The sequence below is a fragment of the Marmota monax genome, unplaced genomic scaffold, assembly GCF_021218885.2.
Source record: "Marmota monax isolate L192 unplaced genomic scaffold, Marmota_monax_Labrador192_F-V1.1 WCK01_AAM20220418_F8-fsc00023, whole genome shotgun sequence".
Classification (NCBI taxonomy): domain Eukaryota; kingdom Metazoa; phylum Chordata; class Mammalia; order Rodentia; family Sciuridae; genus Marmota; species Marmota monax.
The window spans coordinates 10,007,136-10,027,746 of record NW_026692907.1 but is presented as its reverse complement, the minus strand read 5'-3'; the positions used below and the strand labels follow the sequence as shown (position 1 = coordinate 10,027,746).

The window sequence follows — 20,611 nt, the reverse complement described above, 5'->3', positions numbered from 1 at the left end:
GCGAAATAACTGGGTTATGACAGTCTTAACCCAATCAGTGAATTAACCCCCTAACAGGAGTTAACTGAGTGGTAACTATAGGCAGGTGGAGTATGACTGGAGGAGGTGGGTCATTGGAGGCATGTCTTTGTATCTGATGAGTGGAGTCTCTCTGCTTCCTAGTGCCATGTTCCCAACTGCTTTTCTCTGCCACACCTTTTCGCCATGATATTCTGCCTCATCTCAGGCCCTGAGGAATGGAGCTGCCTGTCTTTCGACTAAGACCTCTGAAACCATGAGCCCCAAAATAAACTTTCCTCCTCTAAAATTGTTCTTGTCAAATCTTTTGGTCATAGCAGTGAAAGAGCTGACTAAAACAGGACTTAAGACAGTGTATGTTTAGTGAATCTCATATATTTATTCCATATATTTATTCTGGTAACATTTTTTTAAATCTCTCTATACATCCATAAAAATATTAGCTTATATCAAAGTAAAGATATACCTAAACAGTTTCAATTTAATTTCTGCATGCTCAGTCACATATCAAAGTCTTTTTAAAACTTTTGGTGACTGACATTTTGTTGGACCATGAGAGGTCAGCAAAGAGTTGGGCAAGACTATCTGATATTCTCAAGCACTGTCACACTGTGGATCAAAGACAAACCCATCTATGACTTCCAACTATGACTCCTCTTAGGCCATAAGTAGGCTCTAAGAGAAGCATTATGGGAAATGGCACTCCATTCTTAAATAGTTATCAGTAGAGCATCCTCTCATGAAACCACTTAAATTCAGAAAAGGCATGGAAACAATAGCATACTTCACTGTATTAATATATATATATATATATATATATATATATATATATATATATATATATATATATATATTTATGTCAGGCATGGTGGTGAATGCCTGCAATCCCAGTGGCTCGGAAGGCTTGGGCAGGAAGATCATGAGTCCAAAGCCAGCCTCAGCAAAAATGAGGTGCTAAGCAAGTCAGTGAGACCCTGTCTCTAAATAAAATACAAAATAGGGCAGGGATGTGGCTCAGTGGTAAGTATCCCTGGATTATTCCCCAGTACCAAAAAAAAAAAAAAAATACACACACACACACACACACATATATATATATAAAACAAAAATAAAAATATTTATTTATTTAGGGTTAGGGTTGTAGGTCAATTATAGAGTACTTGCCTAGCATGAACAAAAAGCCCTGCATTAAATCCCCAGCAACATACAAACACGAAGTATACTGAAAAATAACATGCAAAGTTATGACATGGTTATCTGGCCCTGCATCAGAACTTTTCTAATACACAGAAATGAACTCATGAACAAAACCAATGTATGGATCTTTTTCATCCAGTGAGAGAATCCCATATTTCTTTTCATTAAGCACTGAAAAAAACCACTGATGTTATCAATACATTTGGTTAATTTAAAAAAAACAATTCAGTAACTCCTTTAATGTTTACTTTATCCAACAAATAGATACAAAACATTTGCTCTGGTTTGCTTTGGTCTGTCTCTATTGTCTCTGCATGCACGTATTGTCCCATATAGGGAAGAGACTCTACTTCTGCCAGCTTTTGTTACATACTTCCTGAGTGACTAGAGGAAAACTGCCAGGTTTTATGTAGAATTATAAGATTTTGGAATTAACAAAGTGAAGATCTGTCACATTCCCGGCTCTTTTTGAAGGGGCTGGTGACTTTTTTGAACTTTTCTGATCTAGTTTTCTATACCTCTATGTTTTAGACATATAAGGTTCATTTCTAATGCACTGCACTGAATTTTAAACAAATCTACCATATTTAAATCAACAAAGACTACAGAGCTAACTCCTTGGGGAAAAAAATAATGTCTTCAGTTTATTTTGCTTTTCTCAACTAACCTTGCCTTTCCACCCCCAGCTAAGAGACCCTTGGTAATTTTCTACACGCTCTAATATTTAGTGCCACAATTTATGAACAGAATTAAAAGTAAAAAAATAGTCAAGGGAATGCACTAATAAAGTATACAGTGTTAAACTATAATTACACCAATATTTTCAAGCAGAGGGAGCTATTGCACAGGAAGAGAACAGAAGGAAAAAAGAGCGTGGTGGCATATCAGCAAGCAATCAGTACAGTAATATAAAAAGAGCTGTCTATTTTGTCACCAGCAACCATGAATCACAACACACTTTTCATTCTGAAATATGAAACCATTACATTTTAAGTTTGACACACTAATAAATAAGCTGTACAATTATGTCCTTCATTTAGGATGTCAGTTTTTGATGAAAGGCTTTTTTATTGGGGGGGAAGGGAAACTACATAATAGCTTATTCCTCTCATGAAACACAGAAAGCAGCTAGCAATACTTCATATAATGAGTAAACTTTCTTAGAGAAAATTGCAACAGTAACATAGACCAAAAGTAAATAAATGATTTTCCCTAAATTGGCTTCAAGCAATCTCTGTAGTTACATATAGTGCTGAATCAAAAAGGACTATTTTTAACCTGAATAGGTGAATGAATACATTTTCAAAATACTACAGGCTGAAATAATTAGAAAGATTAGAATTGTATAATTAGGAAGATTCACCAGGACATGCTGGAAAGAGTACTCTAGAAAGAGTAATCGACTTCATTTAATGTAGCAAGGGCAGGCGATCACCCATTTACACACAGCAGTCTTCTTCAAACCCTAAACCAGAGCCAGGTGGACTTACTAAAGTTTATTCAGGTTAGACGGCTAGTCAGTCTAAACACTGGGTCTAAACTACCCCCACTCCCACTGAACCCAAAGACAGCTTCTTTGTCCCTGGGAGGGAAGGGAGTGAAAAACAAAAAAAGAGGAACTACCACCTCTGAAGATGCTCCACTTTGTGCAATCACTGCTGCATTTTCTGGGGTGACTTTTCTGACCATGTAACCACAGAGCTGAATAGAATCCTTTAATGAGGAACAGTCATCTCCTTTCATGGCCATCACATGTAGCAGCCACCCTCTGGAAAAACAGCAGCTGTCACTGCCTACAGGGCGGATGCTATTCTTGAGGCTTTGCTGCGTGAAAAGTGCTGGAACACCAGCCTGACTCAGGCTGCTGCTCTTCAGAAACGTCCATTTCCTGAAAATACAGTCCAGGCTGTCACAGGCACGCTATAGCAAAGAAAGTGTCATAAAGACATTTCTCAAGACCCCTACCCAATCCCAAGGCCCTTCAAACATATTTTAAAGCCACCATCAGATTTCAGCATATTTTGTCCTAATTTTTAAATCTCTAATTTTTCTTTTTTGGCAAGAAACACTTGTGTTCAAGAATCAAGATGTTGCTTTAGACTAAATAGCCAATAGAGGGCACTAAAGACCAATCATAGTATGCAAGCTATTCTCTTCCAGAGGAGGTTTTTCTCTTTATTCAAAAGCTTTATATTATTACACATGCTCTTAACAGTGTCCCATATGTTTGCTTCGACTCAACCATTTATGAAAGTTGCTCCTGATAGCTCTTAAAAATGTTACGAAACTCCTTTACCCAGTTAAGAATAACAAAGTTTCATCAGAATATAGCACCAGGGGACAGGAGAAGAGAACAGACCTGCATTCGACACCTTTCCACTCCACAAGGAAATTTGAGGACCACCTTACTGCTTTGTCTCACATGTGAATGAAACCACCACACCTACCTCAAGAAACCTGCACAACAGGGCTTTTTCTCGGTGTCTCGAAGGGATGCTAACGTTTGATATTTATTATAAACATAGGGTGCTTCAGTATTCAGGGAATTGACAGACTCCTCATCTCCATCATTTCCAAGTGGCATCAGCGTACCCAAGCACTCACTTTCCCTCCTTTTCCGCTGAGATGCTCGCAGAGCCGGATCCATTGGATCTTCTCCCTTTTCTATCTGACCTTTACTCTCCATTTCCAGCATCGCTACCTTGGTTCAGCTTCTCGTTATTCCTTGCCTGGGCAAATGTTATGGTTTGCTGATTGGTCTACCATCATTAATCTGACCATCAGTCCACTTTCCTTAGAGATAATGGAATCCTCTTTTTTAAAACAAGTGAGCAGAACTTCTCCTTAAGGTAGAAATTAAAATACTTAAAATAGTTTAGTGACACCCACTATGTCCTAACTTCTTTATCCTTTATGGAAAGAGTTCCTTCAGATCTACATTTCTGTCCCATCTCTGCTCACTCTCCCCTCGTGTACCACTGCCTGCTCCCATGCACCCCACACCCTGTCCCAACAATACAGTAGTACTGAAACTTGGGAACTGTGACACGCTTTGGTTTCCGCTCTGACATGGTGCAAGCCATTGCTTCTGCTAGGAATGCTCTCCTTCAACCACTGCTACTCAAGGAAACAAAGAAAGAGAGAAATTAAATGATTTAACCAAAGCACATGGTAGTAAATGGAAGATCCAGAATTCAAACCAGCTGATTAAATCCCAGTCTTTATGCTTTTAGCCACTAAGCAATGCAGCTTCTCTACCTGAAAGTTAGTTTCTGCTAAATGAAGACTGAAAGAAGACAAACATGTTAGGAAAGAACATTTATCATCCTTTCCAAGTGTGTAAAACTGAGTCCTTCAAATATCACACTTGGCCAATAGAGGTTTATATTTCATTACGTAGCAGAGGAAAGCGAAGAATGCACAACATGCTACACATCCAGGTAAGTCACGCACTTCCTTAAGTTTAATTTGTTTACTTTCTTGAGAAGCTACTCATTTGGGGAGCATAAGAACACCTTTTCCCGGGTGAAGGCAAACATGTGACAATCATTATGCCCAAACGGATGGGAGTCGAAGTTTCTGAAGTGTCTATAAAATGTATTATGTGAATATTTGTGTACACTCCCAGAGATCAAAGGGACCAGATCTCACATAAACTAAAGCAGAGTGCAGGGGCGTCACCTGGGGTGGGGAGAGGTTCCACTGAAATGTGGGCTGTCAAGACAAATAGCGCCTGGAAGATGTGGAGGGCTGTAGTTGCGAAGTTCTCCGCAACCTAGCTACAAATATAAGAAAGCAGCTCAGACATACTCCCTGGAAAAGCATGAAGTAGGGGACTCCATATAAAGAGGGCACACAGGAACGAACAAGAAAAGTAGTTACACTTTCTCCATTTTTAACAAACTGGCAAAAGTATAATTAAGATAGATTTTCTAAAATAAGAGAAATGTGACATACACACAGAGGCCTGTTCTAACATTTAACATCTCTATGCTTTGCAGTACTGTCCCAATGAAGAAAATTTTTTTAAAAAATCAAGGTGTAACAATGATTTAATCACAATCAAAATAAAGAATAATTTTCAGGGTTTTTTTAAATTTTAAATCTACTCTGCATTTAACACCCAAACTTAAGATATTAAGTAAAGGACAGGGATTCAGAGACCATATAGCAAGATAGCCAAGAGCTGGACCTTAGATTATTTCAGACAAAAATTTGGCTACAAATTTGTTTATTTTTGATAATTTTGACACTGTCAACTGAGTATATTAAAATATAAACTCAAGAGGGGTAATATGGTTCATTCCCAAGGCCTTACTGGTATGTCATCAAAATTCTATACTGTGCTGTAGAGCAGCTCATTGTACCAAACACCTGCTCTGCAGGTGTATTTCAGAGTCCCTCACCAAGAATGAAACAATTCCAGGGAAGGACCAGAAAAACATCAGCTAGCTCTGAAACATCAGCTAGCTCTACAAAAGAAACCTCCTCCCAACCAGGGAAGTCAGGATGGGTACACACTATTGCAGAAGTAGGCTTTAAGCTTCCTGTCACAAGTATGTGTTTGTGAGGAAGTTATGTTTCAGACATAATTCTAAAGGATCTACATAGTTTCTGGACAATGAATATTTGGCTATGTAATATTAGATTGAAAGAGTATTCCAAATAAGCAATAGTCAACTGAGAAGAATCTATGAAACAGCCAGCAATCAGGTATGAGTTTCTTTAGGAGGCAAGTGTGGCCGTGATCACCTGAGCTAAGTAGTATTAAGCTATGATATAAGACAATTAATAGCTAAATAAATTTTCAAAATAATATCTCATGGAAGTTGCTAAAATGGAGATTACAGATTAAAAGGAAGGAGCTAACTCTCATTCTGGAGGGAGGCAAAAGAAGGAATGGAGTAAGAGCAGCAGCGAAGGCAACGTTTTTTCACACAGAAATACGTACATCTTAAGAAGTAAGAGTCTTCTGGAAAGGCTCTGGTGCACAGCTGACATGAATTAAAATTTCCACTGTGAGCAACACCAGTCAGAAAACAGGAACTAAGAGATTTTTAAAAAGGAGAAAAATGAGAGAAAAAGACAAAGAACACAGATATTCAACCTATGAGTTACAGGATGAAGGTGGACTGAATTCAAGAGACAAGTTCTAAGGACTGGGGAATGTGGCTCAGTGGTAGAGCATTTGCCTAGCATACACAAGGTCCTGGGTTTAATCCCTAGCACCACAAAAGAAAAAAGAAGGAAGGTGGTGGGGAACAAGTTTTAAGCTGCAGGATTGTCCCCAACAGGCTGTATACAGTTTCAGAAGTGTCTTCATTTCTCTAAGTCTGTTGCTCCAAGTATAAAATGAGGAAGGTGGATACAAGAGTTATGATCCTTCCCCCAGCTCTATGATCCTATTAACTAAATTTAACAGTGTATCTTGAGTCAATTTTGTCCTTAATTTCTACCAAACAGTCACAAAACTACTGGAAAAACAAAATAAAACTAGGGATACTGGGCAGGTACTGTGTTGTATACACATATTTCTACCTACTCAAGAGGCTGAAGTAGAGGGGCTGGGGATGTAGCTCAGTTGGTAGAGTGCTTGCCTTACATGCACAAGGCCCTGGGTTCAATCCCCATTACCACCAAAAATAAAAAATAAAAATAAAAAGAGGCTGAAGGATCATTTGGAGGAGGATCATTTGGGCCCAAGAGTTCAAAGCCAGCCTGAGCAACATAGAGAAGTCCTGGCTCAAAGAAAAGAAGAAGAAAAAAGTAGATAAAGATGTTAATTCAAAACACTGCATTGACAATACATTAACACTATGGTAACAAATATGGTATAATTTTAGTTAATGCCAATGTTTAGGAATTCATAAAAAGACCATAACTATAAGACTAACTTCCTGGGTATTGTCCATCAAAACAAAACAAGCAAACAACAAAATATCTATGATAACATGTACCCTCCTTTTCTATTAGACAAAACGTAAAAAACATTTTTCCCTGCTTGCTATTTTAAGATAGCAACAAAAAACATGTCAGGGACCATTAGTTGAAATGAAAATTACTAGAATAGTTCTGATTTAAGAGAGTGGGATGTAATTAATTATTTCAAAAAGCTTCTTCTGTATTTATAGTGAAGTAAGGTAATAACTAAATGATTGTACTAAATAATGGGCAAGCTATCTTAATCTAGACTCCAACTGTACTCTTAACTATTCTACAATATAGCAAAGTATTAAACTAATCATACCAATTACCACAACACCATCATGTTCAAAGTGTGTGCCCACAAAATACATTCAGTCCACTCAAGACAGATTAAACAGATATGGTTTCTGGCTTCTTGTGTATTATTGCTTCCTAAACACTATTAGACATTAAGGATAGATTTTTTTCACGCATCATACATAGAACTAAATGGTCCCTGAGCAGCACAGTAAGCACAGCATATAAGGCAATTAAAGTACAATGGAAGACAAGTGGGCAGAGAAACTTGCAGATCAAAATATATCCTAAGGAGGAAACAAAAATCACATAAGCTGTACCTCATTTTATTCTGTATAACTTGGGACTTCAAAAATCTATTTTCAACATAATAATTAAATTGGTTTCAGCAGATGTACCAAAGAAATTACTTCTTGAAGGGGTTATTTCTCTTATCCCCTTCTATACTCCCATTAGATATTTTCCTTGGTCATTAGATATGTTCTTTGAGTGTTTCATTTCTTGAAAATTTTACACTATACTGTAATAGTTTGTCTGTATCAGTTACTCCTGGTACAGGACTTTTGCTTGGTTCTATGGAAAACAAAATGAAACAAAACAAGTCAGAAGTACCTTTCATTTGAAAGCCCTATCATCTGGCTGAAATGCCTGAGGTACCACCAAGCAGACAGTTAACAGTAGTATAATCAAAATGACATTAGTTGAAATGTGAATATACTTAACATTACTGATCTGTATTTAAAAGTGATTAAAATGGTAGGTTTTAAGTTATATACATTTAACCACAATATTTTTAAATGTAGAAAATGAACTGATATATTAAAAATAGCTGTGCATATTCAGAGGGAAAAAAATCGATTGAAATTTGTTATGAAACAGGGGAGGGGGAGAGTGCTGGGGCACGGTACTGGCCAAATTATATGGCTATTTGTGTTCATGTATGAATACATAACAAAAAAATCCCATCCCAACTATAATGCACCAACAAAATGTAGAAAAAAGAAAGTTATTAAGATTCAGGGAAATTATAGACATGTGAAACTTAAAATTTTTCAAATATTAATTTTGGAATTTATTTTAATTTTCTACACAAATCACTCAACTTCACCTAAACAAATACTCATTGAGTGATATTGGTCAAGTTGTTGATTAGATGAGACTTGACTTTCTCATCTGTAAATGGAAATAATAGCATAGATTTTAGAGTTGTTAAAGGTATTAAATTAGATAAAGCATGCAAAGTTTCTAGTAAGTCCACAGTAATCAATTCATAAACACTGCTATTATTATCACTGTGAAGGATAGAAAAGAAGCTAGTAAGCCAGGCAGGATGGTGCACACCAACTCAGGAGGCTGAGGCAGGAGGAACAGAACGCAGGGAGAAAAAAAAAAAAGTTAGCAGGATATATGGGTTTGAGGAGTTATCAGTTTCCATCTCATTTATTGCATGCTAAATTCAACTGAACATGCATGACTGAGACCAACAGTACTATCATTTGTGATGTCACACTTAAATGTTAATTTATGATATAATATATATAACATATATTATAACATACATAATATATGTTAATACAGAGCTGAACCTATATTCTCCAGATTTGTGACCTCTAACTTCCAGATTGTACTAAAAAAGTGGCTCACAACAGCAAGGCACCCTCAGTCCTCATTCTCCTTTAGCAGAAGTGAAGGACAGGAGCCATCTTCAGGCTGGGAGGCTGACAACCACAGCTGCCACATCAAGGACATAGGATGCCCTTCATTCTTAGAAAGATTCTATAGTGTGGTTTTTTTTTTTTTTTTAATCATTGAAAGGTCAACCGATACTCTGTGATATATGGCACACAATGCATAGAATACTTTGCTAACTTTGAAACTATATAGGAAAAAGGCCAAGGAGTCCTACAGGGAAACTCAAAGCACACACAGTTTATACTCTGGCAGCAAAAATCATCAAATCTCTGCAGAGCTTTGCCCCAGGTGGGAGGAGTAAAGGAAAGGTATCATAAACTTCAAGGATAATGTGAAACAAAGCTTTCAGAACTGTTTTGTCTCTGCAGAAAAATAAAATGGAAATCTCTACCATTTTTCAGTTTAGTCATCATTAGGAAGAATCGATGTGGTTTCTGGCCTGAGGACCATACTTTCATGATTCCATACCACAGACTCAGGAGCTCAGCTCCACCACTTCCTACTCAGGTGGCCCTGAGCAAATTCCTTGACTTCTCAGTGTGTTTCCTCGTCCATCACACGAGGATAATTGCAGGGCCTACCTCCTGGGGCTGTAGAAAAGGTTAAATTAGCTAATATATATAAAGTGCTGTAAACATCGCTGGACAGAGAAAGCAGTACATAATTGTTGCCATTATCATCATATGGTCATGTTTTCCAAGTAAAAAATTAGGACATAAAGTTTCTCAGAGGATTTTTCATTAAACAGAATAAAATTTGAAAGACTTAAGCACTTCACAGATACCAAAGAAAACAAAGACATGAAATCAGGACTAACATCAATTCCAGTCATTCTCTGTGCCTGGAATATCTACACAGCCAGCCTCAATGCCTTCTGAAGCCACTTTGGCTGCTAAGAAATAATCCTCAGAATCAGATTTTACTTCCATCATTGCTAAAACCATAGTGTATCCTACAGAATGGCACCTAAGACTGTTTCCTTTATTACAGTGTGACATGTGGCTATTTGTCTACCTCCTTCTCCTAACTGAATTCCAACTCCATGAAGACAGAATTTTTTCACTGCTTGCTCCCCGATGCATTGGAGATGCTCAATAAACATTTGTACATAAGATATTTAAAGGGAGCATGCTTTTTCCATCTATATATCCTCCATACCAGCTTGCATTATGAAAACAACGATTTCTTTGAAAACTAAGAATGAATGACAGGCAAAGCAGTTCTGTGCTAAGTTTATATTTTAAAATCTTCATCATCACCACCACCATCATCACCATTGTTTTTTAGTAAATGGTAACATTTACCAAAGTGTTGTCATTTTGCTCAGAGAAAAATATGGGTATTTATAAGTGCTCCTTTATTTAGTTCTTATAACTTCATAAAGAAAATATTGTTTTATTTTGGAGATTATTGTTTTAGTACACTGAGAATAAGAAAAGACTTATAAGCTTGTCCAAAGTCCTAGGAGTATGTGATAGCCAGAGCGCAAACCAGGGCCTCTGGGTCGTTCCTGACTGGGAAGCCAGTGCTCTTAATATACTACATGTTCACCATGGTATAGTGCTAAGTGTAGTACCTGATTAGGGCTGAAAGGTGAACTTGAGCCCTAGAAATGGCATGTAGGAATCAAACAGCCAATCCCCTCTCATGAATCATTAACAGAGTGAACCGCTGGTACTAGGAGGAGGTAGCAGCACTTCCTGGTCTCACTTGGAAAGCTTAGCCTTCCTAGATCACCACCTGGATCCAAATGACATACACAAGCAAAAAGATCAGTACTGACCATCCTGCCTTGGAAAAAAGAGATTCCCAGTACCTGCTTGTTGATTTGCTTCAATCATTCAGCCACAGTCTAGGAAAGGCTGGCTTTCATCTACTGTGGGCCTCAACACTGACATAAAAATCAAGTGGGAACTTCCAAAATAAAGCCATGTTTGGAGGCAGGAGAAGGATGGCGATGAGACACCTCTGGAGACCAAGTTTCTCCTTTAGATCCACTCTTTTTTTTTTAATAGCTGTTCTGTTTTTGTTTTTGTTTTATTACATGGGAGACACAGATGCATTGCAAGACATATCCACTAACTTCCTGGAATATCTTGAGCACTTCATAGGAGAGTTGTGATTACCAGGTATTACAGTAAATCTGAGCATTTTTATGCCCATGTTTTGGCTCTCCGCGGTCATTTCATCAACACTAATATTTATAGTTGTCCACTTCTGAAATACTCACTAAAGGTAATACAGCCAATATATCACGTTCAGGCTTCTCTCCTCAGCAGTGCCTTCTAGGGTGAAGCAGAAACGATTGTGGAGGCACATTTGTTAAATGGAAAGCTACCCTATGAGCACGCACCATCCAGCTGACAGGCATTTTGCTGCTTGCCCGTTATTCTCTTTCACTCCCATTACACACAATGAGATTTTTTCCCAAATTTGTATTCCAGAGCCATGAAATTCCCGCAAAGTTCAACATCAGGCCTGACTTAAGATCTTTGAGGCCTCCTGCTAATTTCATCCCCCTGCAGCTGCCTCACTAAGGCAAGCTTTTGATCTGTACTATCTGGATTTCAAGCTGATATACACACAGCCTCTTTGATCTCTTATTAAGTGGCTTCTGGTCTCCTGATGCCTTTAGTCTTGCTGCACTGAGGGTTTTGGAAGTCAGTCGTCATCCTGAGCACACTACAAACTCCACACACCAGGAGTGGACTCCCTTCATTCACCCACTTCGCAGGCTTGAAAAGCAATATTTAAGCCATGAGAGAATTTCCCCAGTAGCCACAATCAATCCACTCCATGAACACACTACGAAGAATTATTTTTCAAATGAAGCAGCTTAAAATGATTTAAAGGATACAGAACTTTCCCATAGAGGGAAAGGAAGCAAATCCTGTGTGAAAAGAAATCTTCAGCCCAGTTGGCACTGGAGCTTACAGTACTTTGATGTTAATAAAAATAAATGTGGACAGGAATCAGGGATGGGTAAAAAGTAGCCTTTATCAGTTCCCCTAAGTTCTGTTAAGCAAAAAGTGACCTTTAAACTCAGCTGTGTGATTTTTCAACACCATGCTATATAATATATATGTAAGAATATGAATGCTGCCATTGGTAGCAGATTGACCGCATTTTGCTTATACCAATCTCTCACAAGAGTGAAATGAAGCCAAAGAAATCTAGGGGTGGGTGGGACAAAAACAAACAAAACCCACAAACCAGACGCCAGTGACCACATTACAAGACCACTTGAGCACTGAAGTGAAACTGTCTGACTTGCAGCACATGACTATCCTCTATATTTAGATTCTGAAGAAAGTATCACTTCTTATCAGACTTTTCAATGGCACTATTTTGTGTTCTGCTGTATGTTAAAATTATGTCAGTATCTCTAATTCCATACCCTGGATTCTGTATGCTAATCATCTAAGATGATCATAAAGATTGGGCTTCCACAAGCTACCGAATGCTACCAGCCAACACCAAGACTCCTTCAAAACCTCAAGTCTCTTGGCAAAAATTAAAAGTCCTAATTCCCCCACAACATTTTAAAACTCAAATTTCTGATAAACAAAGTTAAAGTTGGAGGAAACAGGAATAGACTTTGAGGCACTAATATCATGGTGTGAATATAAATACTTTATAGCTTCCTAGCTACAAAGGCAAATAAATTAATTACCACTATATATAAAGCTGAAACAAAATTGATAGCTATATATTGCTATCACTTAATCTGTCCATATTATAGAAAACCATTAGCAAATTCATGACTTACATACCTGCTCATACTATTTTCCAAGAGAGTTAGTTAAAGAAAGAAATGATTCTACATAAGAAGTATCAATTTTAAGTGATCTGAAGATATATGTCTCATAGTTATGTTCAAATAATTTGTACCAAAATTTAAAAGATATATGTTCCTTTGATGAGTAATTCTACTTTTGGGACTTTACCATAAGACACTGTCACTTTTTTAACAAAAGAGAATGACAAAGATATCTACCTCAGCCTCTTTTAAAATACAAACTAAGATAGACAAGGTGCCACAGGCCTGTAATCCCAGCAAATCTGGAGGCCAAGCCAGAAGAATCACAAGTCCCAGGCCAGCTTTAGCAACTCAGGGTGAAACCCTGTCTCAAACAAATATGAAAGAGGACTGGGGATGTAGCTCAGTGATTAAAGTGTTCAGGTTCAACCTCCAGTACCACAACAAAACAAAACACCAATTGGGCATAGAAGACTGGTTAAATAAATTATTGTATATCAAGACTGGTTAAATAAATTATTGTATATCAACACTAAAATACTATGCAGTCATTTAAAGTAATTAGGTAGCTCCATAAACACCAAAATGAAAGAAGATATAACTGAGAAAAAAAGCAAAGGATCCATTTGTGTCAAAAAATAAAAACCATTACAAAGCAATAACAAAACTATTACTTCTATAACCATATACATATAAAATATTTGTGCAAGGACAGACGTAAAAAACAGTCATTTTTACCTGGAACAGAAGTGAAGGTTTATAGTCAAAGGAAGATTTATTTGTCACAGAATCTCTATGTACCTTTGAATCTTTGTGCATGTATTACCTGTTTTTTTTTCTGTAAATTTGAATTTATTTTTTAAATGTTTAGAAAAGAGAAAAGGGAAATTACTTTATTGAAAAAGTAAAGATTCATTAATCACATCACAATAACATGAATGTTTTCATATTTTACATTTTCCTTCCCACATGAATACATATTTTAATTTAGTCATACCCATGTTGGACAGAACATTTAGTGTGCTCAGAAAGTCAGTGTGTTACACAAATAAAGCCAACTTTAAGACACATTTGTGGAATTTACATGATCCCTGCATGCAACTTTCAAAAATCTTTTGTAAAGAAATTTCTAGGGAACCGGGCCTGATGGCACAAGCCTGTAATCCTACAGGCTCAGGAGGCCAAGGCAGGAGGATCAAAGCTAACCTCAGAAACTTAGTGAGGCCCTAAACAACTTAGTGAGACCCTGTTTCAAAATGAAAATAAAAAGGGCTGGGGATGTGGCTCAGTGGGTTCAAGCCTGGTTTAAAAAAAAAAAAAAAAGACTTAGCAATACTCCAATATTTTACCTTCATACTATTTTGGTTTTATAACCCACTTCTTCTGTTAAGAAAAATTGATAACTTAATTTTTATAGAAAGGGAGATTTTCACTGTTATTCTTAACGAGTCATCATTTGTCTTTGGACTTTCAAACAAATCTTTAAAGCATTACTAACAGTATTTAAATATGAATCACCTCTAAATTGCTGTACTATGTATGATGCTTTATATTTTTATCTCTTCCAATGTCTGAGACAAACCCAAAGTCTTTCAAAAATATCTGCTTAGGTAAAAACTGAGTCAGTCAGGAGAGGAGAGATAAGAAGAACAGGATGTAGGAGGGAGGAGAATTATTAGTTAATAAATTTTACCTTCTAAATCACTGAAATTCAAAAGTACCAAGGATGGCAATATCATGGCTAATGTTCAAAAATTGGCTAATGTCAAACATTTCCAGTGAATTATAATCATAAGGGGTTATTCAAAGTTCAGCATAAATCAAAACACTAGAAAATATCCACTTGCCATGTTTAATTTATAAGGTCAACTGAAGGTAAAATCCATATAGCTTCACATTTTTTTCAAGCTTTTTGGTAGAAATTAAAAATTACACTCTCAGACTACCTAATAATTGCTTCATTATTGAACATTAACCCACAACAAATTACTTGCACTAATTTAGGAGTCTTAAATTTGCAATTTTTTTCTGAAACAATAAATACTACCTCTTACACAATGCATATGAGCACATTACATTAATTAATTTTTAATACTTACTAAACTTTCATATAAACACTAAAAATGAGAATACGATTTAGTAGCTTAGTCTTTAAAATATGAAATTTTTTAAAAGCTGGAAAAACAGGAAGATCTGCTGTAGTAAGTTGACTATAGTGATGCCCTATAATAAAAGGCATATGAAAATACGATTCACAAAGAAAGAAATAACAGGGCATTATGATTAAAAGGAGTAAGATCTGGGGCTTGGGCTGGGGATGTGGCTCAAGCAGCAGCACTCTCACCTGGCATGCGCAGGGCGCTGGGTTCGATCCTCAGCACCACATAAAAAGTAAAGATGTTGTGTCCACTGAAAACTAAACAATGAATATTAAAAAAATTCTCTCTCTCTCTAAAAAAAAAAAAAAAAAAGATCTGGGGCCTGACTGCTTGAATTCAAATTCCATTTTACCATATACTAGTAGTGTGATCTTGGACTAGTAACTTGACCTCTCTGTGCCTGTTTCCTCACTTCTAAAATTAGGGTCATAATTCTACCTACTTCATATTGTTCTTATGAGGAATGCAGGAGCTAATAAATATAAGGCAATTAGAACAGGGCCTATTAGGGTTTACTAGCACATAACACTCAATAAATGTTACCTATTATTATTATATTTATATTAATGTTAGTATTAATATATTAATATTTCATGAAGACAATATTCTGAGGAATAAAAACATCACACATAATATCACACTAGGAAACTGAAAACCAAAATATAACTAAGGTATGATGTAGAAATCTCATCTAAAACCTGGTGAGAATTAAGCTATAAAAACTTAAAACCAAGTTCTGATGAGTTAAGTTGTGCAAAAACAGAGTAGTCACGCCATAATATTAATGCTCTTGACAGATTACATGCTTCATTGTTTTCCATGACCTAATCCTATAAGGCATGAAGTTAGTTACACAGGAACCAGTGAATTTTCCAGTATGGTACACATACCAGGCAGGATTTTAATGAATTACTACACAGGGTAATGCCTAGGTATATTTGAGACTAATGAATACTCTACCTCTATTCAAATCAAAGCCACAAAGGCTACTACACTAAAATCTAAGGAAAAATTTACAATGTGCATATTTATTGTCATCCCTGTTATTTTCTCTTTTCCCTTTGCCCCAATCTAATTTAAAATGCCTTTCATGGAGAAGAATTTCCACATTGCTCTTTGGCCATAGCACTGACTTGTAGAACTCAGCTTCTTCATTTCAGGTAGAAAAACTGCTATGGTTTGGAATGTGAATTGTCCCCCAAAAGTTCATGAGTGAGACAATGCAAAAAAAGGTTAGAGGTGAAATGACTGGGTTATGAGAGCCTTAAATTAACCAGTGAATTAATCATCTGATAGGAATTAATGAGGTGGTAACTGGAGGCAAGTAGGGTGTAAATGGAGGAGGTGGGTCTTTGGATCCTGCCTTTGGAGTTTATATTTTATCCTTGGTGTGAAGAGAACTCTTTATCTACTTCCTAGTGTTATGTCCTGAGCCTCTTTCCTTCACCACACTCTTCCACCAAGATGTTCTGCCTCACCTCAGGCCCCAAGAAATGGAGTCAGCCACTATTGCCTAAAACCTCTGAAACAAAGAGCACCAAAATAAATTTTTGTCTTCTAATTGTTCTTGTCAGGTCTTTCGGTTCCAGCAATGGAAAAAGCTACTAAAACAAAGGCATGCTTTTTTTCTTTGATCAGCTATGCAACTTCTATCAATATTCTGAATCACTGACCTGTGCAGTCAGCCACCCCATCATTCCATGGACAGATTCAAGATCCTTTATCTTGCTCACTCATATTTTCCTAAAGTTCTTCTCATTTATGTAAAAAGCATGCTTCTGCCCAATAATCCACAACTGGGTAATTCACATATGGCTCATCAAGAGTTGGCTGCATTTTAGAATGCAATTTTACAATTAAATTTAGACTCCACTAAACAAAGCCTTTTTTCTTAAAATAACTAGGTAGTTAAAAACGGATAAAGTTCAAACATTGTTTTATGGCATAATCTTTGAGGATAGTGTTTAAAACTTTGTGTTCATTTTCTAAATCAGATGATGGTAAATAATACATTTCCACAATAATATAACATTTTCTACTTCTCACACATTAATTCACTTAATCTACACAATTCTTCTAGCTAGACGTTATAATCCCCATTTTATAGATAAGAAACTACATAAGCATCAATGGAACAGATGTACATAATTTTGCCAGGCTCTTCAGTAAGTTGTTATTCTTGAGAAAAACCCATAGTAAGGAAAGTGGTTAACTGAAATTAATATTCCAAGATAAAAGTACAATCTCTTCACTGCTGAGAATGAACAACCTGGATGCTCTACCACGCTAATACTTTCTCCTTGTGACTAAAATTTTCCTACCTTACTTCTTACGCTAAATATGCTAAGCAGGAATCTGCAACCTAATAAATTCATTCAGGACACATTGAATACAGTAATAGCAGGGAACGCGGCCTTTCATGGCTTCTGCCAAACCTCTGTCTGGCCTTGCAAAAAATATTCTTGAACTTTGGAATTTATTACCTAATTACAACAAGAGATGGCATAATCGATTAATTAACTTGCACAAAACCAAATTTTAAATTGTGTTTACCTGTCATCTGAATGTCATAACGGATAACAATTTTACGTACCACTGACAAATGGTGAAAAGGTGCTAAGCCCATCTGTGAGTATACTTAAGATTAAACTTAAGAAAAACATTCAATTTAAAATTTAAAACTGACTGTTCTTTCTTCCAAGGTTTAGCTTCAGAAATAAATAAGGTGAACCCTTTCACTTAAATCAAAATAACATTCAGGGGATAAGGCGTTGTAGCTCAGCTCAGTGGTAGAATACTCAGCTAGTATCCAAGAAACCCGGTTCTAGTCCTCAGCAACACACACACACACACACACACACACACACACACACAGAGAGAGATTTAAGAGATTATGTATTTTTTTCTATCAGTTTTCCAAGAAACACAAAGGCAAGCAGAATATTTAATACTATTTTGCATGGAAATTATTTCATATAATTTGTGTAGATATAAATAAATGTATGTGTGCCAATGATTATGAGGAATCTGAGGAGAAAAAACAAACCTAAAACTTTATAAATAAAGCAATAGAAGTTAGAATGCATACCTATACAGATGCAGTGAAGAAAAAAAAATTCCACTTTTTTTTTAAAGTATAAAGCACAGAGCTGATAAAGGGATATTCCTGTCAACTAGGGATTAAAGTAATAAGCACTATCAAGGGATTTTTGTTTTTTCATCCTTCATTGAAGTTTTATTTTTTAAATTTTGAAACATTTCTTTTAATATCTATGATATTCAAACTATAAAACTTGCAGAAAATGTCCATGAGAAAGTAAAAGCAACCATTAGGATGTAAATACTTACTGTATAAAAGAATGCAAATACATAGAATCCTATGATAATGGAAAAGTAGCTGAACATCTGAGACCATATCTGAAAGATGCTTTCTAAGTTAAATCCTAGTTATCAGAATGGTTAACAAATGCCCATTCAATTTGTGCATCCAAATTCAATTAATTTTGGCTAATCTAAACTTTATTATTGAACAAATATTTATAAACCACTTACTAGATGGTAGATAATAGGGCTACAATGGGAAGGGGAGAAAAGAGACAGCCCCTGCTACTTGCTTTATGTGCCCTAGTATTAACCAATATGTAAACTTCCAGAATTCTACCATATTGATATTTCTTGATAAAAATATTTTCCAAAATATTCATTTGGAATCACCAACTCACAATTCAATAATACTCCAATAATACTCCAAAAAGTAATTCTAACAACATAGAGGGTTATCTGGCACAGAAATATGCTAGCAAAAATGAAATACATATAATCTATTTCAGCACCTTTAAATCACACTTACAAAAAAAGAATTTAATGTTCTGACATAATGCTCAAAGTATTTTTCTTTTAATTTGTTCCCAATTGCCTTATTGTATTTAAAAAAAATTGATTTTTACAACACTGGCATTCTATGTATCTCAACAGAGGACATTTTGCTTTATCAAACCACACTGTTTTAGGAAGCACTAAAGTATTAAAATATGCATCTAAAGAGGTAAAAGGCTTTTTGCTAACAGTTTTAATTCTCCCAATCAGAAGTCTAAAAACACAGCAGTAACTGGTAAACTGTATAACATGATCTTTCACCTCCCTTCCAAAAGGGAGGCAGTAACTTTAGTTGGAACCAGAGTGATTGTAAGTATGTAAATGCATAGGTGTTATATATATATTAATAAAAACATGTAATCTCGCCAAGAATATTTCTACTTATTCATTGAGATTAATAGGTGAGCACTATGAGAGCAACTGATTTTAAAGGTAATGATTGGAAGTATCATATCCCTTCTTTGGGATTCAGTTTTGCTTAAGTCAAAATAGGTACCTTAAACAATTGCTACTTCACATAATATAAACCAAACCAAAACAGAAACAGAAACAACCACCAGCAAATCAAATCAACCTCTATACAGGCTCTTTTACCTGGTAATCCAGAATGCTGAACCCCAAGCCTTTATGGTCTTTCACTAGCTCAACAATCTTGACTTCAGGAGCCCACAAAGCTAATTCCCCATCATCCTCATCTTCAGGACTGACATCTATCCTGTTTTCAACCTGAAAAACCAAAGAAGATAATTGCTTCCAAACAGTCCTTTCTTTCCTGAAAAGAATGAAAATATTAGGAATCTCACAGCTTATTTTCAAATTGGGAATTCTCTTTGACATGAGTTTTCCTTCTTGTTCTTTTAAAAAAGGGCATGCACCAGGCACACACAATTTAGGATGAGACAGATGGTCTTAAAAATTCAAGCATTTAAAAATGCAGATTGTCCATACAATGTTTTTTTTAATGTAAAATATATTTTTCATTGAAAGTATTAACACTAACCTCTTATACTTCAATGAGTTCTGTCATCCCATTAGAAGCATAAAAGGAAAAATATGCAATTTAAGTAAAAACAAAAACATCACATAAACTAGAAACATACAAGATATTTAAAAAGCAATATCTAGATTCATAATTATAATGAAAGACAGAAAACAATGTCAACACAGAGAGAAGCCAGCGCAGGACACAGAGAAATCACTCCTGTTGAGTCCTTTCAATAAAAACTTCGCTAGCTAATAAATGTCACAGTTTTACAATTCACAGGGGGATTTCACTAGAAAAGTTAGAAAAAAGAAATCCAAGTCCTTAAGCATTGTGTGATTCTAAAAATATGTAAAAATCAACATTATCATTTAGATCTGCAATGTCCCAAAGGTTCAGATGTTGAAGGCTTGGTCCCCAATGCAGCAATGGTCAGACGTGGGGCTTAGGGGAAGTGACTGAATTCCAAGGGCTCTGACCTCATCAGTGAATTAATCCACCACTAGCTCCATAATTTAATGGCATTATTAGAGGTGGTGGAGAATGTAAGAGGTAGGGCCAAGTTAGAGGCAGTAGGCCACTGGGGGCATGCCCTTCAGGGGTGTATCTTGCCCCTGGCCCCTTGCTTGCTATCTCTCTGCTTCCTGGCCATCATAAACTGAACAGCTTTTCTCCAATGCCCTTCTTCCATGATGTTCTGCCTCA

The 20,611-nt window shown here is 36.2% G+C and overlaps 1 protein-coding gene and 1 non-coding gene across 8 annotated transcripts in view; one reads left to right on the top strand and one right to left on the bottom strand.

The window, feature by feature from the left end:
• Positions 1-20,611, bottom strand: part of Patj (PATJ crumbs cell polarity complex component) — a 360,314-nt gene that overhangs the window by 262,183 nt on the left and 77,520 nt on the right. For all 7 annotated transcript variants that reach the window (XM_046450923.2, XM_046450925.2, XM_058581534.1 and 4 more), the window contains one exon: positions 19,519-19,650. In XM_046450923.2, coding sequence (XP_046306879.1) covers positions 19,519-19,650 — 132 coding nt within the window. The remainder of the gene's footprint in view (positions 1-19,518; positions 19,651-20,611) is intronic.
• Trnav-uac (transfer RNA valine (anticodon UAC)) lies at positions 6,782-6,854 on the top strand. The gene has a single exon. It is a non-coding gene; the product is annotated as a tRNA-Val (tRNA).